This window comes from Fulvia fulva, chromosome 5 (genome assembly GCF_020509005.1).
Source record: "Fulvia fulva chromosome 5, complete sequence".
NCBI lineage: Eukaryota > Fungi > Ascomycota > Dothideomycetes > Mycosphaerellales > Mycosphaerellaceae > Fulvia > Fulvia fulva.
The window spans coordinates 1,228,359-1,249,942 of record NC_063016.1 but is presented as its reverse complement, the minus strand read 5'-3'; the positions used below and the strand labels follow the sequence as shown (position 1 = coordinate 1,249,942).

At 54.0% G+C, this 21,584-nt stretch overlaps 9 protein-coding genes across 9 annotated transcripts; 5 read left to right on the top strand and 4 right to left on the bottom strand.

Moving 5' to 3' along the window:
* Nucleotides 1-622: 622 nt before the first annotated feature.
* On the bottom strand, nt 623-3,400 carry CLAFUR5_05718 (putative beta-glucosidase G; the record flags this gene model as incomplete). The annotated part of the gene is made up of 6 exons (XM_047904866.1): nt 623-761; nt 825-1,215; nt 1,260-2,275; nt 2,325-2,770; nt 2,823-3,199; nt 3,250-3,400. The coding sequence occupies 6 exons, from the start codon at nt 3,398-3,400 to the stop codon at nt 623-625; spliced, it is 2,520 nt and encodes an 839-aa protein (XP_047762353.1).
* A 2,292-nt stretch (nt 3,401-5,692) lies between these two features.
* CLAFUR5_05717 (uncharacterized protein) lies at nt 5,693-5,929 on the top strand (the record flags this gene model as incomplete). Its single annotated transcript, XM_047904865.1, has 1 exon — nt 5,693-5,929. One exon carries the CDS (start codon nt 5,693-5,695, stop codon nt 5,927-5,929), a length of 237 nt encoding a protein of 78 aa, XP_047761897.1.
* Nucleotides 5,930-8,058: 2,129 nt separating this feature from the next.
* On the top strand, nt 8,059-9,015 carry CLAFUR5_05716 (Dothistromin biosynthesis peroxidase dotB; the record flags this gene model as incomplete). Its single annotated transcript, XM_047904864.1, has 1 exon — nt 8,059-9,015. The coding sequence occupies one exon, from the start codon at nt 8,059-8,061 to the stop codon at nt 9,013-9,015; it is 957 nt and encodes a 318-aa protein (XP_047762341.1).
* A 1,278-nt stretch (nt 9,016-10,293) lies between these two features.
* On the top strand, nt 10,294-12,575 carry CLAFUR5_05715 (Carboxypeptidase S1 A; the record flags this gene model as incomplete). Its single annotated transcript, XM_047904863.1, has 2 exons — nt 10,294-10,311; nt 10,398-12,575. 2 exons carry the CDS (start codon nt 10,294-10,296, stop codon nt 12,573-12,575), a joined length of 2,196 nt encoding a protein of 731 aa, XP_047761895.1.
* A 501-nt stretch (nt 12,576-13,076) lies between these two features.
* On the bottom strand, nt 13,077-14,317 carry CLAFUR5_05714 (ADP-ribosylation factor GTPase-activating protein GCS1; the record flags this gene model as incomplete). The annotated part of the gene is made up of 2 exons (XM_047904862.1): nt 13,077-14,150; nt 14,207-14,317. The coding sequence occupies 2 exons, from the start codon at nt 14,315-14,317 to the stop codon at nt 13,077-13,079; spliced, it is 1,185 nt and encodes a 394-aa protein (XP_047761896.1).
* Nucleotides 14,318-15,335: 1,018 nt separating this feature from the next.
* CLAFUR5_05713 (uncharacterized protein) lies at nt 15,336-16,638 on the top strand (the record flags this gene model as incomplete). Its single annotated transcript, XM_047904861.1, has 3 exons — nt 15,336-15,731; nt 15,781-15,933; nt 15,982-16,638. The coding sequence occupies 3 exons, from the start codon at nt 15,336-15,338 to the stop codon at nt 16,636-16,638; spliced, it is 1,206 nt and encodes a 401-aa protein (XP_047762265.1).
* Nucleotides 16,639-18,377: 1,739 nt separating this feature from the next.
* On the top strand, nt 18,378-19,659 carry CLAFUR5_05712 (uncharacterized protein; the record flags this gene model as incomplete). The annotated part of the gene is made up of 3 exons (XM_047904860.1): nt 18,378-18,568; nt 18,602-19,520; nt 19,570-19,659. The coding sequence occupies 3 exons, from the start codon at nt 18,378-18,380 to the stop codon at nt 19,657-19,659; spliced, it is 1,200 nt and encodes a 399-aa protein (XP_047762266.1).
* Nucleotides 19,660-19,979: 320 nt separating this feature from the next.
* Nucleotides 19,980-20,381, bottom strand: CLAFUR5_05711 (uncharacterized protein; the record flags this gene model as incomplete). Its single annotated transcript, XM_047904859.1, has 2 exons — nt 19,980-20,207; nt 20,259-20,381. 2 exons carry the CDS (start codon nt 20,379-20,381, stop codon nt 19,980-19,982), a joined length of 351 nt encoding a protein of 116 aa, XP_047762263.1.
* Nucleotides 20,382-20,501: 120 nt separating this feature from the next.
* CLAFUR5_05710 (N amino acid transport system protein) lies at nt 20,502-21,579 on the bottom strand (the record flags this gene model as incomplete). The annotated part of the gene is made up of 4 exons (XM_047904858.1): nt 20,502-20,977; nt 21,033-21,224; nt 21,278-21,371; nt 21,439-21,579. The coding sequence occupies 4 exons, from the start codon at nt 21,577-21,579 to the stop codon at nt 20,502-20,504; spliced, it is 903 nt and encodes a 300-aa protein (XP_047762264.1).
* Between the last annotated feature and the right edge of the window lie 5 nt (nt 21,580-21,584).

Sequence of the window (21,584 nt, the reverse complement as noted above, 5' to 3'; positions counted from 1 at the left end):
CGAAAATTTCATACACACTGGAGTTCTTGCGCTTGGATCGAGAGGGATGCCGCGAGGCATTGAATAACGACTAATGACCGGAATGGCTACAAGATCTTGACGTGGCTGACGCATGTGTTGGACGATGGCATGAGGGACTGCATTGCTGTAGCGAACAGCTGGATTCCGTGGACGATGTAGCGAGATTATGTAAACTATGTCCTGAAGGATGCTTTCGTTGAAGATTTTTTTCAAGCCGTCCGAATTCGTTCTTCACGCTGTTGGAATATCCCCACTGCTTCGAATTTCTAGAGGAAGAGCCAGAGCTCTGTCGGACGAGGATACCGCTCATGCATGGAATATACAGTGCCCTACTGGGTGAGAGAGCGCGTCGCAGCAATGGAGTCGATCTGCAGAGAATGCTTGGACACAGGCGGCTCAAAAATCTCGTTGTCCTAGCGTGATGGGATGTCATAATTGCACTGATCATCAAGCATGCTCTGGATTGGACGATTACGTTAAGAACCCTCTACAAATCGTTGCTCGTTCATTCGTCCGCCATGCTCAGCTGCTCGACCTGGTTGCTGCTCAGGCCAAGTCCAACCATCATGCTCTATAGCCAATGCTTGACCCAGCAACCAGCCTAAAAGCGGCGGTGCCTGTACGATCCTGGTGCAGCAGCACCGATCGGGGTGAAAGTAGTCGTGGCCTGGATATCCCTGCTAGAAAGACCAACCGCAACTCCAACGCTGCCCGAGTAGATTGTCCACTGTTGAGAGACTCTGCAGACCGCTCATTAGCATTCACATTCTGTCAAAAGCGAAGGGTAAGGTCTTTGGACTTACGTGTCCCAGTAAGAGAGGTCGCGTCTTGCGAGTGGGAATGTTACAGTGGCGCTCTCGCCTGGCTGCAAGTTGACCTTCTGGAAGCCACGGAGGACTTGGACGGGCTCGGTCGCCTCGTTTGGTAGCTGAGGGAAGGAAAGGTAGAGCTGTGGCACCGTCGCGCCCTCGAGAGAGCCGGTGTTGGTAACAGTAGCGGTAATCTCGTACAGGTACTCCCACAGAGCTGGGTTGCCACCAGGGACGATTTCATCGGACTCGGCAGGTAGTGCGGAGATGCTACCGGTGGAGGCCTTGTTGACGCTGATGTTCTGGTCGATGCTGAAGGTGGTGTATGAGAGGCCGAAGCCGAACTCGTACTGCACAGACTGGTTGAAGTAGTCGAAGTGGCCTACTGCTGTCAGTATATGGATGTGCACGGGCGATCGTGTCACTTACGGTAGTCGATCAGCAGACGCTCTCTGAAGTCATCCTGCCAAGCATTTGGATCGGTTGTCTCAATGAGCTCAGTCGAGTTGACAATGCTAACGAAGTCGTAGTCCTCCTCGTTCTTGGCGATTGTGTATGGCAGCTTGCCAGATGGGTTGACCGCGCCCCAGAGGATATCGACCACGGAGTTCCCAACCTCCTGTCCAGAGAGATGACCTGCCAGGATGGCGGTGACGTTCGGGTGGTCAGCGAATGGAAGGACGTTCAAGCCAGCAGAGTGGGTGAAGACAATGGTGTTGGCGCAGTTGGCAGCCACTTTCTCGACGACATCAGTGCCGTTGTTGTCGAGGAGGAGGCTAGTTCGGTCGAACGCTTCAGAGGCCCATGTGTTGAGGAACACGAGACAGACCTCTGGCTGAGGATTGATGGTGTCCCAGCCATTTCCAGCAGCGATCTGAGTGTTGTTAAGAACGTACTGCACGAGCCTGTCGTTACCGATCTTCTGCTTAATGGCAGAGAGTGGGTCGACAACGTAGGTGAATCGACCAGTACCGGAACCACCTGCGGCTGGCAGCACACCAATTTCGAAGCCGACCGGTGTAGTAAGTGTGGCAAAGTACAGCCCATTGGTAAGATCTCCAGCGTCGTTTCCGAATACGGCGACGTTCTTCAAGCTTTCCGTGAGTGGCAATGCGCCGTTGGTGTTCTTCAGAAGCACAGTTCCCGCGGAACCGATCTCGCGGATCAGCTTATGGTGATCGGATCGTACATCAACGTGCTCCTCGCCGTAGGTGAAGTTGAATCGGTAGGTGTCCTCAGCCCAGGTCTTTTGGGTCGAAGGTGTGTCGGCGTCAATGGCTGGGAAGTCCTTGTCCTGGCCAAGGTAGAAGTATGGAGCCATGATACGGTGTGCCATGTTGTCCATACGGCTGAGATCTAAGCTACCGTTGTTGACGCTGGTGGTAAGGTTGGCACCCCACAGCGAAGGGACCGACTGGGAGAATTCAAGGCCTCCAGGCATGTTCCTACCAGAGGTTGTTAGCCATGTTCCACCGTCTCGACTCCAGCACTTACATGTCCAAACCAGCGTCAGCAGCGTGGTATCCCGCGTGTGTTGCCATCCAGTCAGAGACTACATATCCCTGGAAACCAAGCTCTTCTTTCAAAATTCCATTGAGGAGTTTCGAGTTCTGGCAGCCGTACGAGCCGTTCACACGTTGGTAGGAGCACATGACCGAGGCCACGCCAGCCTGAATCGCATCGTAGAAGGGCCAAAGGTAGAGCTCGTGGAGGGTACGATCGTCGATATTCGAGGAGAGAGCTTCGATGGTTTCCGTTGCGGCAGATGCACTTCCGAGCGCTGCAATGCCTGTGACTGAGTTGACCGGGCTGTCTGATGGGTTTCGTTGCGTCTCCTGCTCGTTGCCGATGTAGTGCTTGGCGCAAGCCTGGACACCCGCGCCTTGGTGGCCACGGATGGTATCTCCCATCAGCAGACCAGTGAGGTATGGATCTGGGGACTGTAAGGCTGCATCAGTGGCCATTCATTGAAACCCTTTTCCAATCACTTACGAATCCTTCCCAGTTTCTTCCACCGAGACCTGAGCGGCCGAGAGGGCCTGCTACTGGACCAAGTGCAATGTGTGACCCCTTAGCCTTGTACTCTTCTCCGATTTGGTAGCCTCGGATGTACGCAAGGTCTCTATCCCAAGCCGCAGCGACTGTAAGACCGGCAGGGAAGACCGAAGCATAGGTTGCTTGACGAATGGCGAGAGGTCCATCCTGGAGACATAGACCGGTGAAGTTGAGGCGCTCGATGGGTGCAATGTTGCCGACGCAAGGGCCTTCTGTTCCGGTCACGAGCTGGGACTTCTCCTCGAGTGTAAGTTGAGCGACCCATGCCTTAGCCTTCTCCAATGCGGTCTCCCACGACTTCCCAGTGATATTAGCTAGACAGGATGTCAGTAGTGACCCTCAGCAGCGCACAGGACAACCATACGACTTGGGTAGACTGGAGGACTGGTCGTGTAGTCCTCATGGTTCCAAACAGGACCTGAATACAACGTGCTGTCGTTTTGCGCGTTGACTGCTGTCAGAGATGCGAGCAGAGTAGTGGCAACGCCGAGCTTGCTGATTGAAAGTGTCATCATTACAACATGCCTACTTCGGATCCTCACTGCTGCTAACTCACGAATTACCTGGAGCCTGCCATCGATGCCTTTATAGTCATGAGCGGCCGCTCGTCGGTGAAAAGGTCACAGTCCCTCGTAACGACGCGACTCCAATCCACTTCACATCCACCTGTACGATCACACGACGGCCATCGTGGGCAGCAACGCGGATCCATTGCGTTCGCAAACGCATGTTGCTTTGGCAAATCGGTCGAAGAATATGACGACCATGCGAAGGCAATCTCGCGCTACGATGGTCACCTGCATGGTACCTGTCGGCCATTGCCCGACAAGGGGCAAGCGGCTCTGCTGCGACTGGGCTTGGCAGAGCGAATATGGTAATGAAAAATGGCAAGCGGTACAGCCAAGATGTCGTTGTCAGCGGAGTTAGTTCTACGGCCCGGTCAAGCAGTCTTTGACGCTGATGTGGAAGCCTGATCATGCATTTCACGAAGCGTTGTTGGCCTTCGTGAGCCGTCTCGACCAAGTAGGCTCATCGCCTTGATTGCTTCCCAGTGCTTAGAACGGCAAGTGCACTGTCGTGGTCCCGAAACATGTACTGCCGCCAAAAGCGCGTGTAGACAAGGGATCGCTGCGTCCTCGTGGCGGGACTGGCGGCCCACAGATCGCATGTTCGCTCCATACTCCATACTCCATACTCCAGTGTAACTCCACAGTAGCATTGTATGGGGCCGAAGCTCTGCCTGACCTCGGCCAAGTCGGCTCAAAGCCTGCCGTAGCAGCCAGAAATCTGCGTGCTGAGATCAAGTTGAACAGCGCAACTGCTGTGCCGGTGGAAGTGCCGTTCTAGTCCTGTGCCGTGAAATCGTCACTGGCCTCACATAGTGTGGACCGGTAAAATGTCCCGAGATGCGCTTTGGTAGGAAATTGTGCAGTCTTGCTGCACTCGCCGCCATTAGCCGACAGACCTACTACGTACTGCTGCTCGGCAGATGCACTTCTACTCATGGCCGATTCTTTGTTGGCCAATCCTTACGAGGAGTGGATCTCAATCTTGTTCGAATAATGAAGAACGGCTCCGAGACGAGTGAGCGGCGGCCGGCTGCGACAAGTTGACAACAGGTCCGAGGGCGTCCATGCCTGTCGCTGGAGATCAGATGGCGATGTTCGAGGCGCGGTGGTGCAACGAATTATGAGGTATGAGAGTGGTTCAGCTCGCTCTGTCGGCCTGCGCTAGATTCTTGTCACCAAGAGCTGTGCACCCAACGTCGAAGCGTGGCTTGGGAGGGAGCTCATTGATGTGAGAGGCTTCGTCGTCCATGGCCGCAGGTGTTGTTGCTGTTGCTGTTGCTGTTGCTGTTGTTGTTGTTGTTCTTGTTCGGGCGTGGGCCGAGGTAAGCCCGGGCCGGCGTTTTTCCGTTGACGAGTATGTAGTTCTACATAGTTCTTTCCTTCACCGAAGCGCGACTTCCACCCCTCGCACCCGTCGCACTTCACTCATCTCGACTTCACCGGTCTGCCGACTGCAATATATACCTCGACTGTCCCGGCGTCCTCCACTGGAAGCCAGTATGATACAATGGGTCAAGAGGACGTCGTACCACTGTCATCTACTCCGACACACGAATACAGATTCGATCTTGATCTCATGCCCCGAGATGTGCGAACGGCCCGTCGAAGATGTCAACAAGCGAAGCTGTGTCGAAAGACTCTTGCTCAGCATCTGCTTTACAGAGCATAGCACCAGCACTGTAGCACGGCTGGATGCCCAGGCTTAGTCAATGTTGATTGTTCCTGCAGGATCGTCAGCCGCAGGTTTGCTAAGGTGCAAGACGAGCGACCATGCCAGGAGGCACGTCTTGGGTGTCAGATATGCTGCAGCCTTTAGCCCCATTGTGACTAAAAGCCGGGACGGGAATCCCTCGCTGCATGCCTGATGCTGTGCTTCATTGGACTGACAGACAAGATCAGACATGTAACTATCGAGGTTTGGTTAAGCTGACTTCTTCAGCACCATCTATCGTACCCTGAAGTCCAAGCCCGTATCGTACCCTGAAGTCCCTGAGTATACAAAGCGCCTTCCCATACCATAGACAGCAGAAGTCATGGCAAGCCTACGATCGCACCGTCTTCATTACTGGTCCTGATCCATCTCTGGAGTTACTGTATAGCGATGTCTGGTTGCCAGGGTTGTACTCTCGCCGAATCCTCTGCTTCGAGCTACCGGAGTCATCGAGCCACGAAAAAGTCATCGACGTTGTGCAAAGGGCGCTGAAAGCCCTTGTGGAAGGGACGCCTGAGCTTGGAGCCATGGTGGTTGTCCAGGAAAACGCAGCTCCGAACGACCCGAATCAGCCGTGGAGAGCCCTCGTTCCGGGCAATGGTGTCGAACTCGTCATCAAGGACATGACCAAATCCTTCCAGAGCTATAAGACGCTTGAAGCGGCGGGATTTCCACTCTCAGCTTTCGAAGACGCCAAGTTCATGCCGATTGCAGGGCCGATCATGCCGGACCACAGCCAGAAGCGAAGTTCCAGCTCAGCTTGATTCAAGGGGGCGTACTGCTGAGCGTGTGCTTGTACCACCACCTGACAGACGGTAACGGAATGAACACCATCACCCGCGCGCTCGGTGATGAATGCAAGCGTGCAGCTGAGAAGGCAGGTGACCTTCCACCACGTGTGCTGAACACTGACCGAAGCACCATGGCCTCTCTCGATGGTGGTAAGACCGACATTGCCGATCACCCAGCCAATGCAATCATAGATGGAGTCTACAAGCCTGGAGCACACCATGATGAAGCGCCTCCGGAGACCAACGGGAAGCCTGCTGCTCCACCGCCACGGTTTGTGCCCGCCTACTACCACTTAGGCCACAAAGAAGCTCAAGACCTCAAGAATTATTGCAGTCGAGACACTTCTGTTTCGACCCATGATGCGATAAGCGCTCTTCTCTGGCGCAACCTCACTCTGTCTCGCGTCAAGACCGGGGAGCTGAATGAAGACACGCTGTGTACCTTCACGGGTCCACACAATGGCAGGAAGCACGTTGGCCTTCCAAAGAATTGGATCGGCAACTGTGTCTACTTCTACGTGGCGCAAGCCTCAGCGGCAGACATAATTAGGGCAAACAGTCTGCCCAGCCTTGCTGCGAAGATCCGAGCAGCATTGAACAGAGTCGACCGCGAGCACATGGAAGGAATATCAACGATCCGCGAACGAGACCCATACAGTCTGGCATGGTGGCCAGTGGGTGAAGCTGCAGAAGCACACATGGTTGCCATCACTTCCTTCTATCATTCAGAACTGCTCGGTACAGATTGGGGCGATGCACTGGGGAACGTCAAACACTTCACATGCACAGACATCGGGGCTTTCGGCAGCACTTTCCAGAGAGCTCATTTTGTGGGTCCAAAGCTCTTGGGCGGTCGTGGCGCTGACGTTCACGTCGGCTTGCTTAAAGACGAGGTTGAGCATTTCCATAATGATGCTCTGTGGCGCAAGTACTTCACTTTGCGAGAACTGCGGACCACTGCAAATGCATCTTAGACCGAACGGACAGTAGACCAGATCAGGTTCAGCAGGCGGAGAATGGGTTAGAACATCAACAAGGGCTGTGGACAAAGTATCGTTGCCGGCTTAGGTGTCGACTTTACTTCCAAAATGCTGTGCAATGGGCGCATAGCCGTAGATTGAACATGCGATTACGCGCTACAAGGTCGACTGCATCGGTACGACCTCGCTACTTAGCTATACACCAGTGTGTTCAAGCAAAGGCCTCTGTTTCAATGATAAGTCGAAGCGCTCGGCCGCACTCAACTTTGCCATCAGCAGCCCTCGCTAGCATCGGTCATAACGTCACAAGAGACTCGCACTGTCCTGATGGACCCCGGCGGCCTGAATCACTCCGCCGCCAACCTCGAAGGATGTGTGGGCATAGGGCAGAAGCAACGCGACGCCAGCAGCTAGTGTGCATCTGGGCAGAGAAAATCATTGTGTCGACGAGCGTTGCATCACCACAAAATGGCTGTCATGGTCATGGGCCGGTCTTGCGACCTGCAGGTACCTCGCATCGCCAGGCCCGATCCCGAGGGCTGTTTAATACCCGCGCATACATGAGGCGGTTTGTGTTATTGCCGGGCACAGTGCTATGTTCTCGGCGATCCAAAGGCGTAGCGGCACGTTGGAGCAGACAATCTCCCTGCCGGGCATCCAACTTCTTGTTCGCTGGTCTTCGATCATGCTCGCTTGCTCGAATCATGTCGGTCACAGGTGTTGCCTTACGAGGACCCAAAACACGCCCACAGTCCCTGAAAAACGAATTGCCGCCACCGGATAATGCACCACAGACTGATATCCGGGACGCTTCTCAGCCGACCCTGAATATCGTCGGTGGCGACCGGCTGAGGCTCTGCTATGCTTTTACGGCTTCGTATATGTTGCAGATACACCGAAGCCACGAAAGATGCCTTCCAACAAGACTGGTCAGCATTTTCGGCATCGTCCTACAAGCTCCGGGAGGCCCCCTTTGTTCTTTGTTCTCTCCATCTCTCGTCAAGCAACCGTGGTTGGTACTAAGTTGCATGTTTCAACGCGGCCTCCACCCACGGCTTCCTCCCTCGCAACGGACGAGTAACAATTTTACAGACTGTCAATGGTCTCGGAAAGGCATATGGTATGGGCCCAGATCTCGCCGCAGGCCTTGCAGTTATCGCTATCCTCATCTCGGGTGACATTCTGTCGGGACAGTGGTCCATTGGAGGCGGCTTCTCTTCCAGCTTGCCACTCCTCCTCAGCAATCCCAAGGGCATCGTTGGCTCGCACAGCAAGTACGAGAACGACGCCAGCATAGTACGTGGTGATGCGTACCTCAACGGCGGCAACGTCGGCGTCGTGCAATGGCGCCAATGGAACTACCTCTGGGAAATCACCAGCCAAGGTATCGATGGCCTTGCCCTCGACAAGCTCACTGCCCACGCAGATCGCGTCACTACGTTCTCCATCGAGAACAATCCATACGCTTTCTGGGGTCCCTTCTCCGGCCTGGTTGCTCCAGCCGCGCACAACTTGGTTGCAAACTTCATGTCCAACCACACCGCTGAGCAACCAGGTGGCTACCTCTCGCGCGAGACTCTGCAGCAATTCTTCGCCATCAGCGTTACTGGCGCCGGCGCCTCTGGAGACAACCCAGGTGATTTCGTGCACAACAGAGGCCAAGAGCGCATCCCTTTGAACTGGTATCGCCGTCACACCGCCGACGCGTATAACCTTGCAGACGTCTTCATTGATCTCCTCGCCGGTGCAGCGACCAACCCAAACACTCTCCGCATTGGTGGTAACACTGGCACAGTCAACTCTTTCACCGGCATCGAGCCTTCGGACCTCACTGGCGGTGTCTTCAACGGTGCAACGCTCCTCCAGGGTAACAACCTCGCCTGCTTTGCTTTCCAAGCTGCCCAGGCTGGCGGTATTGACCAGCTCGATGGTGTGCTTAGCATTGTCCAGGGCGCTCTCAAGCCCTTGACCGATCAGCTCACGAGCGCTATCAGTGGTCTCGCCTGCCCTCCGTTGGCCGTGGCCGGGTTCAACAGCCAGCTTATCAATGCTTTCCCCGGTGCTGGGTATGCCAACTAGAAGATCAGGAGCGATCTCGTTGGGCAAATAATGATGAGTGCTGTATCTAGCGAAGAGCTATCACGAGACCAAGAATGTATATCTTCTTACCAAACCATGTTGTTTCATCTATTCATACTTATCCATCTTCGATCTTCATCAGATCACAGCCGCGATAGACTGGTTGGTGACGTGCATCCTTGGCGCCCAGTTCCTGGTTCAGTACAGATGGTGCTCGGTGTGGGGCTGGATCGATGAGCAGCGCGTGAGCAAACTGGGTGTTTCGAATGAGTTGGAAGGTCGACGGCAAGGGTTGAGGCTTTCGAGGGCTACGGGCTTTATGAGTTCGTTGGGTCGTAGGAAGCGCTTTGAATGCTGCCATCGTGTTCCTGCACTGTTAAGCTGCCCTCCCCATTGGCCCCGCGTCAACCCCAAGTCGTCCTGTACTGGCCCTCAGGTACATACTGTCGCCGCTCGATCCAGCCCCTCAGCACCTTGCTCACAGAACATGAGCACAAACGTCCACCTTTTCAAGAGGTGAGGTCCTCAGCCCTACACGAGATATACCGTCGATCAAGTCCCAGTGGCGTCCACGGTCCACGTTGTTTAGACGTCGTCATTGCAGCAGCCTCGATATACCCAACTCATCGATGCAATCTGACTTGGTTGTCCAACAATTTGAGCGGCAGCTACAAGCGAGCTGTTGGAGTTGCAATGCAGATCGCGCGAGCACTGCATGATGCGGGCGACGAAGCATCTCCGCTCTCGGCTGCTGACGCGTGTCCTCTCATCGTCGTGGTCATCCGGGTGTGGCTTCCATGGAGAAGGCCTGAACGTTGCTCTGGCGTGGGAGGGTGGATGTGTCAGACTGTCGATCAGACGAATAATAATCAATGGAACTGCCGTCTGGTCGCGAGACTTGGCTCTTTGAGCACTCACTGTACCAGGTTTGGTGTGGAAGAGGGGGTATGAGGCGCGGTACCGCAGGAAAAGGCGTCAGCCAAAAGCTGGAGAGGCCCGGTCTAGTCTAGGCCCGAATGGTTGACCTCAGCTAGTTCTATTCGCGTTCATGGTCTTGCAGTCTGCACGAGCCTCGCGTCGCAATGACCATGTGCAAGTGTTAGCCGTCTGCACGTGTCCTTCCTCTTCTCTTCTCTCATGTCTCAGGTCTCACGTCGTTCCTTACACATCGATTGCACAACGAGATGTGGCCCGCCCCGAGATACATGTAATCGCGATCCGCGACTGGAAACAGCACTCCTGAAGCAAGCGCGTGTGCTAGATTGACTATGTACATGTATGCACAGGATGATGAACGTGAGTATTGCACACGACCAGCCAATGGCACTCTTCCGTGCGTTCTTGTAGAAAGGACTGCCATTGTTATCGTCGCATGGTGACAGCTAATGGCCAAGCAGCTTCTCTCCTTACCGCCGGCCTTGCTGGCTGTCATTCTCGCTACACCCTTCGCCAATGCGCAATACCCTCCGCCAGCCTCGTACCAGAACATCCTCAATTCCACCGTCAACCCGCGCATCACAGTCGCCTACAAGCAGCCCACCAATGGAACATGTACAACCGCTTTCACGACGCAGAAGCAGTACACAGGCTACATCGGGATACCGCCCTATACCCTCGCTCCTATACAGCAGAACTACTCGATCAACACGTTCTTCTGGTTCATAGAAGCTCGACAAACACCGGAGACGGCGCCCTTGACCATATGGCTGAATGGCGGGCCAGGGTCGAGCAGCATGTTTGGGCTGTTCAATGAGGTGGGACCGTGTGAGGTCGTGCAGATGGCCGATGGGAGCTATGGAACACAAATGCGCACCTTTGGCTGGGATCGCGCATCGAATATCCTCTTTATCGATCAGCCGAATCAGGTCGGCTTCTCGTACGATTCTGCCACCAATGCATCGCTGAACCTCTACACCAAGGACATCTTTGAGCCAGCGACAGCACCAGTCGACGGCCTGCCGAGCTTCATGTATCAAAATGGCACCTTCGGCACTGCGAACGAGAACGGCCAGACCTCATACGCGACGACGGCCAACACGACACAGATCGCTGCAAGGGCCACTTGGCACTTTCTGCAGACGTGGCTGTCCACGTTCAGCCAGTACAATCCTGCTACGAGGCCGAATATCACCACTCCGAGCTCTGATGACGAGCCTGCTGGCATTAACTTGTTCAGCGAGTCTTATGGAGGCAAGTACGGACCGGTCTTTGCGACATACTTTGAGGAGCAGAACCAAGCAATCACGAACGGTACCGCCGTGTCTGGCACGCTACCTATCAAGGTCCAATCAGTGGGCATTATGAATGGACTGGTCGATGACCTGATACAGGACTACTACTATCCTCGCTTCGCCTCTAATAACACTTACGATGTCTCCATCATCGACCAGACACTGGAGATCAACGCAATCAACAATTACACCAGCCAGTGCGCGCCAGCGATTAAGAGCTGTCGTGCTGCTAACGCCGATATTTACGGCGACAATGTCGAAGCTAACAAGATCTGCGAAAATGCACAATTTACATGCAACAATCTCACTGCACTGGCCGTCGGCGCTGGCTACAATGTTTACGATATTCGTCAGAAGATACCAACTCCCGATCCATCTGCTGCATACCAGGAGTACCTAAATCAGGCTTCCGTGCTTGAGGCAATCGGTGCTCGTGTCAACTACACCGAGAGTAGCCCGTACGTGCAAGAAGGCTTCATCTCTACAGGAGACACTATCCGTGGAGGCATGATCGAGGATCTCGCGGCCCTGCTGAAGCTTGGCGTTCGCGTGGCACTCATTTATGGAGATGCTGACTACGCATGTAACTGGTACGGAGGCCAGGCTATTGCATACGCCATCGCCAATGCTCTGCCGAGCTACCCCTGGCCAACCACCGTCTCGCCGGCTGGTGTTGGCGTTCCGGCACCTTATGCCAGCGGCTTCGCATCCGCCGGCTGGGCAGAGATTGTGGTCAATGACACATATGTCGGCGGTGCAGTCAAACAATACGGTAACCTCAGCTTCAGCAGAGTCTATGATGCTGGCCACTTCGTCCCCTACTACCAACCGGAAACCGCTTTCCAGATCTTCGCACGCGTCATCATGGGCAACGAACTGTCCACTGCAGCGGACGTGGACCTTGCAACCTACACTAGTAACGGGACTGCAAACTCCACGCATACGAACAAAGTACCCTCAGCACCGGCATCGACGTGCTGGGTGCGGAATTGGGCCGACTCTTGCTCGGACGATGACACTACTGCTATGCAAGATGGGAAGGGTGTGGTTGAGTACGGCGTCTACTACCAGGACTCCAAAGATGTTGAGTTGCCCAGCGCCAGCGTGAATGCGGGCAGGCCTGGATCGCCCATGACGACTACGTCGAGCGGGAGCACAACGGGAAAATCTCACGCATCGACGATACCGCTGACGGGTGTGTACACGGCTACAGGGACGCCAAGTCCAACTGGTGCAGCAGTGAGGCCCTTGCCCGCATTCGATGTGGGCATCATTCCTGCAGTCGTGGTCGTGGTCGGCATGATGGCAGGGGCCTTAGTTATGATTTAGGGCATGCTTTGGCTCGAAGTTTTTGAGATACCCATATAATGTCTGTACAGAAAATTGCTACAAGGCGAGGCGACGTGATGCCATACATCTTGGAAGTACTTCGAATCGAAGGCCACGCTTTATTCCCGGATGTGTTGGCTCAACAACGTGGCCTAGACGCGTGGGCGCGAGAGGTCGCTTTCACCGCGACTATCAGTCAGCTGAAGTGAGGCCCTCCATGTACGTGAACCTACGCTTTCCGTTATTCCACGTCCCCGCCACCCCCAAGATCGGATGAACGCACTGCACAAAAAGCGGAATTGGCGACGTCTTGCTCCTGCTCAGATGTGAAAGTATGACGGCTGAAACGCAACATGCATGCTTTATACCCGGACACGGCCCAATGCCTGCATGTGGCTCCCTCTGCCTTGGCGTGTCAGTCATCTCTTCACATATGCTCGCCGCCATGCACACACTTCACGCGTGCAACGCCAGACTCCTCGCTGAAACCGACCACACACTCTACCAATCACCCCATCCACCTTCATCTTTCTTCCCAGCTGCCCCAGCTCCCGCACTACTCGATGTCTTCATGGCACTCGTGCCCAGATTCGACGACTTTGCTTTCTGTTGCGTCGCCGTTTCGCCCGCAGCCGCGAAATCGTCCCAGAAGTCCTTCTTCTCCTTGGGTGGACCGTTCGGGTCCTGCCCAAAACTATCCCAGAAATCTGCCTTCTCGGGCGCTGCTCTCCTCTGTCCAGCAGTGCCGGGTTGATGTTCGGGATCGACAAACTTGTTGAATCGATCTCCCACGCCCTTGACGCCTTGTTGTGCTACTGTGCCGAATTGCATTGCCGCTGCTCTTGCTTGTGCTGCTAGGTCGCCGGACTGTATGTTCTGCATGCCGGGCTGGATATATGCTTTGTTGACGTTGGCTGCTTGCTTGGAGACTGTACTCGAGAGCCAGCCAAACCCTTTGGTGAGGGCTGCTACGGGGTCTTTTTGGAAGTCGTCTAGAGCTGGAGCGCTACCGGAGTTGTTGTTCGTGGGCATTGGTGAAGAGCCAAACCCGCCGTACTTGCCGCCTTGGTTGGGTGCGAGGTTGTCGGGGCGATTCTCGTTCTCGGCGCCCATGCGCGCAAAGTATGCCTCATTCTGGGCCTTTTGTGAAGGTGTCGCTGCTCGCTGTGGGACTGACCTGACGTTCGATAGTGGTGTGTTGCGTCCTGATCCGGCAGGTGTGTTCGCTACGCTCTCGGCGGTCGCCTTCTTGGGCGCTGCCTTTGCGCTCGACCCTGGCACATACTCTGTGCCCTCCACCTTGGCCGTCAGCCTGTCCTTCCACTCCTCGCCTGCATCGCTGTCATATCTTTCTGAGATTGTGCAACTTTCGAAGTCTCTCCCTGCCAAGCTATTGCTGCTGTGTGCGTTGAAGAAGTCCTTCCACGGCTTGTTTCCACCCAACTCCATCTTCTTAACCTCACCTGTCTTGAAGGCATCCATGGTCACGGAGCGCACAAACGAGATGTGTACACCCAGCGATCGGTGTATCCCGGAACATGCTAGGCAGAAAAAGATGCCGAACTTGGGAGAGGCCTATGTCGTGTGATCAGTACATCTATGCCTGGTCGGCTTTACAGTGTTGTGTGTACCCATTGTGGACTCGGTGCACCACAGTCTACGCATCGGTTGTTCTCGTTGACCTTTGAGATCTCCAACAACTTGGCCTTGGTCTGTGGATCGACCTCCCACAATTTACTCATCTTGTCGTATTGTGCACGAGATGGCTGTGTCGGCGTTCGTGGCGGGTCGTCCGTTCAGGAAGGTGGGATATTGGCTTTCGAGGAAGAGCAGCTGAGGTGTCGATCATGGAACGCGGCGGGAGCTATATCATGCTACGTGGAGGGGAGTATTGACGAGTCCGTATAATCTAGAAGCAATGGGTGTAGCAAGTAATGCAATGGTATGGTTTAACACATCTCACGTCGTCTCGGCGTCACGTCCCAAGGCGTTGGCGTTCGCGGGACGGGCCACGAGTCGCGAATCTGGTTCCCTCCCACTTCATCTCCCCTAGAAAGACCTCACAGCTACAGTCCTGGGCATAGTTTTGACAACCCCTGTATTTACGCTAACTCTTTCCGGCTATCCATGTCCATCTCAGAAGGTGTTGCTACCTTCAATCTCACTATCAAGAATGGGCCAAGCTCACACCTGAGGACATACAACGTATATACAAGAGTATGCGAGAACGCTGCGAGGCAGTAATAGCCAACAATGGAGGACACACCAGGTGGTGAGCTACGCCAAGCAGTGGATACATCCTTCCTAATGAGGAAAGGTAGAGGAACAGGGATTGTAAAAACTATGCCCAGGACTGTATCTGCCGAATCTGAGCTCGCGCTGGCCAGCCATTATGTTCCTTCCCACTACGTCTGTGGCGCCCGCATACCAAATACTACCCTCCCCTTCTGGACCTTCTTCAATACGACAGCTGATCCACCTGGCGTGAATTATGTTCCGACCTCAGCTACTTTCGACACATGATCTGCACGCCTCCTCTGGATCAGGAGCTTCTGGCAACCGTCAACCACTCCGAGGGCCAACTTCTGCTCCCATGGACACGAACGGTTAGGGTTTGGCTCATGTGGCTTCCTCCATGGCTGCACACTCGCCCTCGTGCCGTTTTGCAGCAGTACTCAATGTTTGTCAAGGAAGACCGTACCTCTTTACTGTCAACTTTTTATCCCGGAAGTACACATCTTCTGTCGCATTTCATACAGCATGTTTCTTCTTCAAGCATGGCTGGGCCTGCTTCCACTAGCAGCAGCATTGCCAGCTGACTTATGCACACTTGACAAGCGTGGCGATGGCTACAGTCCTCCTCGGTCGGTCATGTATGTACAGACCTTCAGGACGACTTCTGGCGGCAAGCTATCTCTTTTACCAATCGTTGAACAGAATACCCGAGCGACGCATATCTACCTGGCAGCTACTCACATCAACGAGGATCCCAATGGAATAACCCTGAACGATCATTCTCCGGACGATGCTATGTTCGATTCTGTCTGGTCGGATGTCGCAACTCTGCAGCAAAGGGGCGTTAAGGTCATGATGATGCTGGGCGGCGCTGCTGCTGGAAGTTATCCCAGGTTGTGCAGTGGTTCCAATGGCGCTGTCGTAAGGCTTATGGAAGCCATTGACAGTAGCATCCGTTGACATGCTGCAGAGTGAGACGTACTACACACCTCTCCGAGACGTCCTACGCCGACACAAAGTTGACGGCATCGATCTTGACATCGAAGAGCAAGTACCGTACACATGCCCTCTCAACCTGCTCCGACGCTTCTACCAAGACTTTGGTAAGGACTTCATCCTGACTGTAAGTATCACGTATGGGGACCCTGGTCGGCATTGACGCAACTATTAGATGGCACCGGTCGCCTCAGAGCTCCAGCCAGCTGGCTATGGTCTTGGTGGCTTCTCGTACAAGACACTCGAATCCAAAGCCACCGCCTCAGACAAACCTAATGGCAAAATCGTCAACTGGTACAACGCGCAGTTCTACAATGGTTGGGGCGATGCGAGTTCTGCCAACGGCTACAATGCTATTGTCGCCAATGGCTACTCGCCGGATCGAGTTGCCCTTGGAGTCCTCGACAGCAGGAACGATGGCGGGAGTGGCTGGTATGCTCTCGGTACCTATGCTAAGACCATCGCAACTCTCAGGAAGAACTACAACAACTTCGGCGGCGATGTAGGATGGGAGTACTGGGACGCTGGCGTAAGCGAGAGTCCAGCACTGCAGAATCCGTGGGAGTGGGTTAAGACTATGGGCAACGCGATCTTCGATGGAAGCACTATACAAGAAGACCGCAATACAACAGTGGCTGATGCGCCGAGCCCGTGGCCGGCAGCGACTGTGCAGATCGTGAAGTTGAGTGGGACGACAGGGAAGCCAGTGCCCTGGTTGGAAGCTGTACAGGCACTGAACAGGACTGACGGAAGCCGTGATCAAGCGCTGGATCTACTGGGTTTGGGTGATTTGATCGGCGGGCTGCTTGATCTGTTGCCTCTAGACGTTTAAGAGGAGCTTCGGTGTGATACGTGGAAGCGGTGAAGTGGTGAAGTAGTCAAAGGCCGATAGATCCATGTCACAACGGAAATTGGCTTCACAGCACAAAGCATTTGAGAAAGCTTGGCTACAACAACGTCACCACTTCCTGCAGCTCGACGTCACTGACCGACGTCCATTCTGGCTGCCGACAACATCTGTGCTCCCTCCGATATGTCCATTTGTTCGCTTCTACGGACGTCTCCAGGTCTCACTGCTTACCGGAATGGTTTGGGAAGGATGTCGATCCTTGTCGGCCTCGTTCCATCCCGCGCACTTGGTCCACCTAGGAGCTGATCGGGGCGCTTGATATAATGTCCTAGCGGCGGTCCTGTCCGGGCTAGGGTAACAAGGTACTATGTAGAGCCTACCGCTACGTGCATTTTCAAGCAAATATCGAGTATCTAGATGTTCTAGATTTTGACAATATAGATAGATTTGTCATTCCCCTGTTCTAGGACCCTATTCGGCCTATGCAGGTATATGTCTATTGTTATGTACAAAGGGAAACCCGAATAGGTGAAAACCCTTCCTGCCCCCGACTTCTCCTTGTCTAGATTAGCTTTCCCTCTGAACGTGCGTAGTCCATGTCACTACCCCGTTAGCCCCCGCTCCCAGCCGGTCTCGTCGCGCTGCGCCGTGTCCTCTCTTCCTGCACTGCTCCTACTAGGCGGTACTGTTCTAGCCAGCCCTTCTCTAGTATCCAGTTCGTAATGCGCCGTAGGTCCTCAACGTTGTTAAGAAGTGCCCCAATCGTCCGGTTCCTCGCCTTTGCCATCCACTCCCCCCTTCCTGGCGACCACCTCGGACAGACGAGGAGTGCGTGCCGTACATTCTGGGAGTGATAGCCGCAGGGGCAGCTAGTATTCGTGTATTCAGGAATCTTCCTCCATGATAGGTACCCCTGGAGGCCGATGTGTTCGCTTCGCAGTTGGGTTGCTATACTACTCTGTGCCCTCGTAAGGCGGTAGTGGATGAGCTTCGGGGGGTGCTTGACCGCGGATTTGGTGGCTGACCATTCCTTAGGTTGTCCCGCTGGCTGAGGGCGTCCACTATGCCCTGCAACCTGGTTGTTCTACCTCTCTTTCCATAGTTGCTCTACAAACGATTTCTCACCCTCCCATTGTGTTGCTAGCTGTTCGTCCCTTGCCCGGTAGTTCGGCTCGTTTCCGGGTCGAATGCCCTTGTGCGCTGGTACTGATTCGCGGGCCCTTGCGACTGCACTGGCGATGACCTTCTGTACTGGGTACTGTGCCGACTTGCCTAAGTAGGAGGTCCGTATTTGACAATATATAATCTATAGAGCAAGAGATCTTTTAGAGTTAAGAAATCGAGCTTATAGGCTATGGAAAAAATGGTTTTCTCGAGTTCTATATTTTAAAGTTCTCTAGCAAAAAGCTTACATTCTAGGGTCTCATATATAGAGACTGCGCACTTCCTACGCAATAGCTTTGCGGCTAAGATACCTATAGCTACGTAGAGTTAGAAACACGATACTTGAATTCCCGCTGTTAAGAAACGTATATAGCAGTATACGTACGTTATAACGAAGACTTTGTTTTAGAAGCTAAAGATTGCGCTCGAGCCTAGCTCAACGCTTGCCCTAGCCGGCAGCGACCGACGCTAGGACATTATATTCAAGGTCCGAGTCGCATCTAGCCGTAAGTCAACTTCTCTTACCTACTGCATAGATTGACCTGCCCACTGTAGCGATGGTTGCAACTATGCGGATCCTGTTCACCGTCGTTGAATTACATACAGCATTCACCCTAGCACACCAGCTACAATGTCCCGAAAACATCCGAGGTCTAGCTTCCCAAATGCTCAACAGTAACATCGCCCGAGGCCAAGGTATAGGACAAAGCGGCGCATCAACATCATACATCGAGCTGGGCATCTTCTAGCAATCGTTGCTGGAAAGCATAGAAGCAAACAGCAACGCCACCGAGCAGGCCGAATGGTCCACCTATCTCCAGAAGAGCCTGTCAGGGGCAGTACCTCTCCTCCCCAACGCCACTGCCAACGCTGGACTCCCACTCGACCGCTTCTCAATCGGCACCGCCCTGGCCATCGCCGGAAATGACTCCTACGCACCCACCATCAAATCCCTCCAGGACTCGGTGGCACTACAGCCTCGCAATGCAGACAACAGCCTCTGGTACTACAACAACCGCGCCAACCTTAGCGCGTATCATAACTTATCATATGCTGATGGGATGTACTCGTATCCTTCCTTTGCCATCGTGTCTTCTTTCGAGAACTCCACGGACTGCGAGGACGACTCCAAAGTTGGAGCTGCGGCAGCTCTCGAGCAGGTCAAACTCATTTACGACGTCTGCAAGCGTTCCGATGGCTTGGTGGTTCATGGTTACGATGCGAGTAAAGCGCATTCATGGGCGGACCCGGAGAGTGGTGCGAGTCCGCTTGTTTGGGGGAGGGCGTTGGGGTGGTTCACGATTGGGGTGTTGAGGTCACTCTCCCTACTCAGCCAAGAGAGTCGGGCTTTTGGAGGGCTGAAAGAGATCTTCAACGAGGTCGTTCGGGCGCAGATCGATGCTAGCGAGCGGAGTGTGAATGTGACCGGCTCATATGGAGTATGGCAGGTTGTGGATCAGCCGGGCGAGAAGGGAAACTTCATCGAGGCGAGTGCTAGTGCTATGACTGTGTATGCGCTTTTGAAGGGAGCAAGGACGGATCTGATCGAGGACCAAGCATTTCGCGAGAAAGCTGTGAATACTGGTCTTGGGATCTATCAAACCCTGATCAGTGACTTTTTTATCGAGAATGGTAACGGGACGCTGAGTTACAATGGAACCAGCTCAGTCGCGAGCTTGAGTGGGGATGTCAACTTTGAGGTAAGTCAGGTGTCCAGAAGAAGGCACACCTTTGCTGACAAGCCCACAGTACTACACCACTCGCCCAACAGTTTTGAACAGTCTGATCGGGACATCTGCATTCACCCTTGCAGCGCTGGAAGTCGAGAAAGTATGCTAGACCTCACATTGCATACAACCCTCGAAGGACGTGCAAGGAGCGAGACAACGTCCCGCTGGCAGAGCGGTCGAGAGCAATCAGCCGTCGCTTATGGCATCATAACCACGAAAAGAGAGCCGATCAGCACCCGTAAGCATGGCGCCTTATCACTGACCCAGCAAGTGTTGTGAAGAGTGGACCGATACGGGATGCTTGTAGCACTTCTTCGTCTTCAGGGGTTCGCGTCCATTTCTCCTGGGCAACACGAAGATGAACTTGTCCCGACATTGCCTCGATCTCCCATGTGCTGTGGTTCGAGGTTGGCTCAGAGCTTCGATACATCATGAACGAGGTCGCGAGATGATCAATGCTGCAATGTCTCTCTGTTCGTGACCATTCATCGGGACGTTATCATCTATTTCTCGACCTAGTGTTGCGCATAGCGCTGTTCGCACTGTATATCGTCGCTTTATATCGAGCCTCAATTGTCGGCGCAAGTCCAAGCTGCGGAACCTCCACTTTCGTTGTACATAGGAATCGATAATGTCAGCGACCGAACCATAAGTACCCTGGTCAAAATGGTCAGTACAAGCCTCACGAAATATTCAGAGACAACTTACAGCAATGATTAGAAACATGCCAGAAATGATGACGAACCACGCCCAGAAGACCATCAGTCGCCATCTCAGAGTTGGGCTGGCCTTTCCTTGCTGGTAGTTGTCGTGCAGCCACATGAAGCCCATCGGCTGGAAAGATATGAGTGTTCCCAAAAGTGCACCGATGAGCGAGACCAAGCCGCCGAAGACTGGAATAGCACTTGCGATGATGTATGCTGTGATAGCGACACCACCAGTGCACCCTAGTCAAGCTGCCCAATGCTGTACAGTATTGGCCGTGAGATGCTTCGATCCTCGCATGAATTTCAGGAAGAGGAACTTCGCCGGCACGTGCGTCACGATGCAAGTCGTCGCCAGCAGTCCCGGAAGTGCGATACCGTAGCAGACCTTCTTCATGGTGACGCCGGCAGATCCCAGCGCAGGCGATGCGACGTATGATCCGCAGAAGTAGTACACTGCAATACCGATGACAAGATAGGTAACTGTAACGACGGTTTGGCAGATGATCAATGACCGGGTGTAATGCCTTGGATCCTTCATCTCGGATACGATCGAAAAGAAAGCGGGAGTGCCTGCGTATGCGAAGACGAGGGACGAGAGGGCGGCGAAAACCTTCGAGGCTTTATCGGCGTTCGTGATGTGGTAGTCGGAGCTCCAAGACCCTTCTTGCGGCGCGGCTGCTGGACGATCCTGAACGCCCACCGCGACGGTGAGAATGAAGACTATTGATTGTCGATTAGTACCTGTCTGCATTTCGATGATCGAAATGCGACTCACTTGAGACCAAGATTTCGGATAGGCCGATCCACGCGATCCAGGTGACCTTGCCCAGGGTGCGAATGCTCGCAAGCAAGAACCCACACAGACATGCGACAGCGACGAAGATGGCAGTACATGCACCATGGCTCGACAGTGCGTTCAGACCGATCGATACACTGAGCATGCCAGAGCCAGAGACAAAGACCCAATCTTTGATGCACGTCAGTCAAGTCTTCATCGTCATTGCTTCTCAGGGGACTCACAGAGAACAAATGCTATGCCCAGGACGTACTGTCCAGGCTTGCCGAACATCAGCTTTCCAGCGTCATCGATGCCATAGACTTCAGGATGGTTAAGCTATTGATCAGGACGTGTCAGGTCGCTGCAGCTAAGTCATGCCGAGGATGTCGATAATTTGACGTACCTTGAAGATGCCAACAACGTAGTCCGACCACGTCGTAATCACAGCAATCGCGATCAGACAGATGACACCCGGGATCATGCCGAGGGTGTCGAATACGACTGGTATCGAAAGCACACCAAGACCGATCTGCGTCTTCATCATGAGGA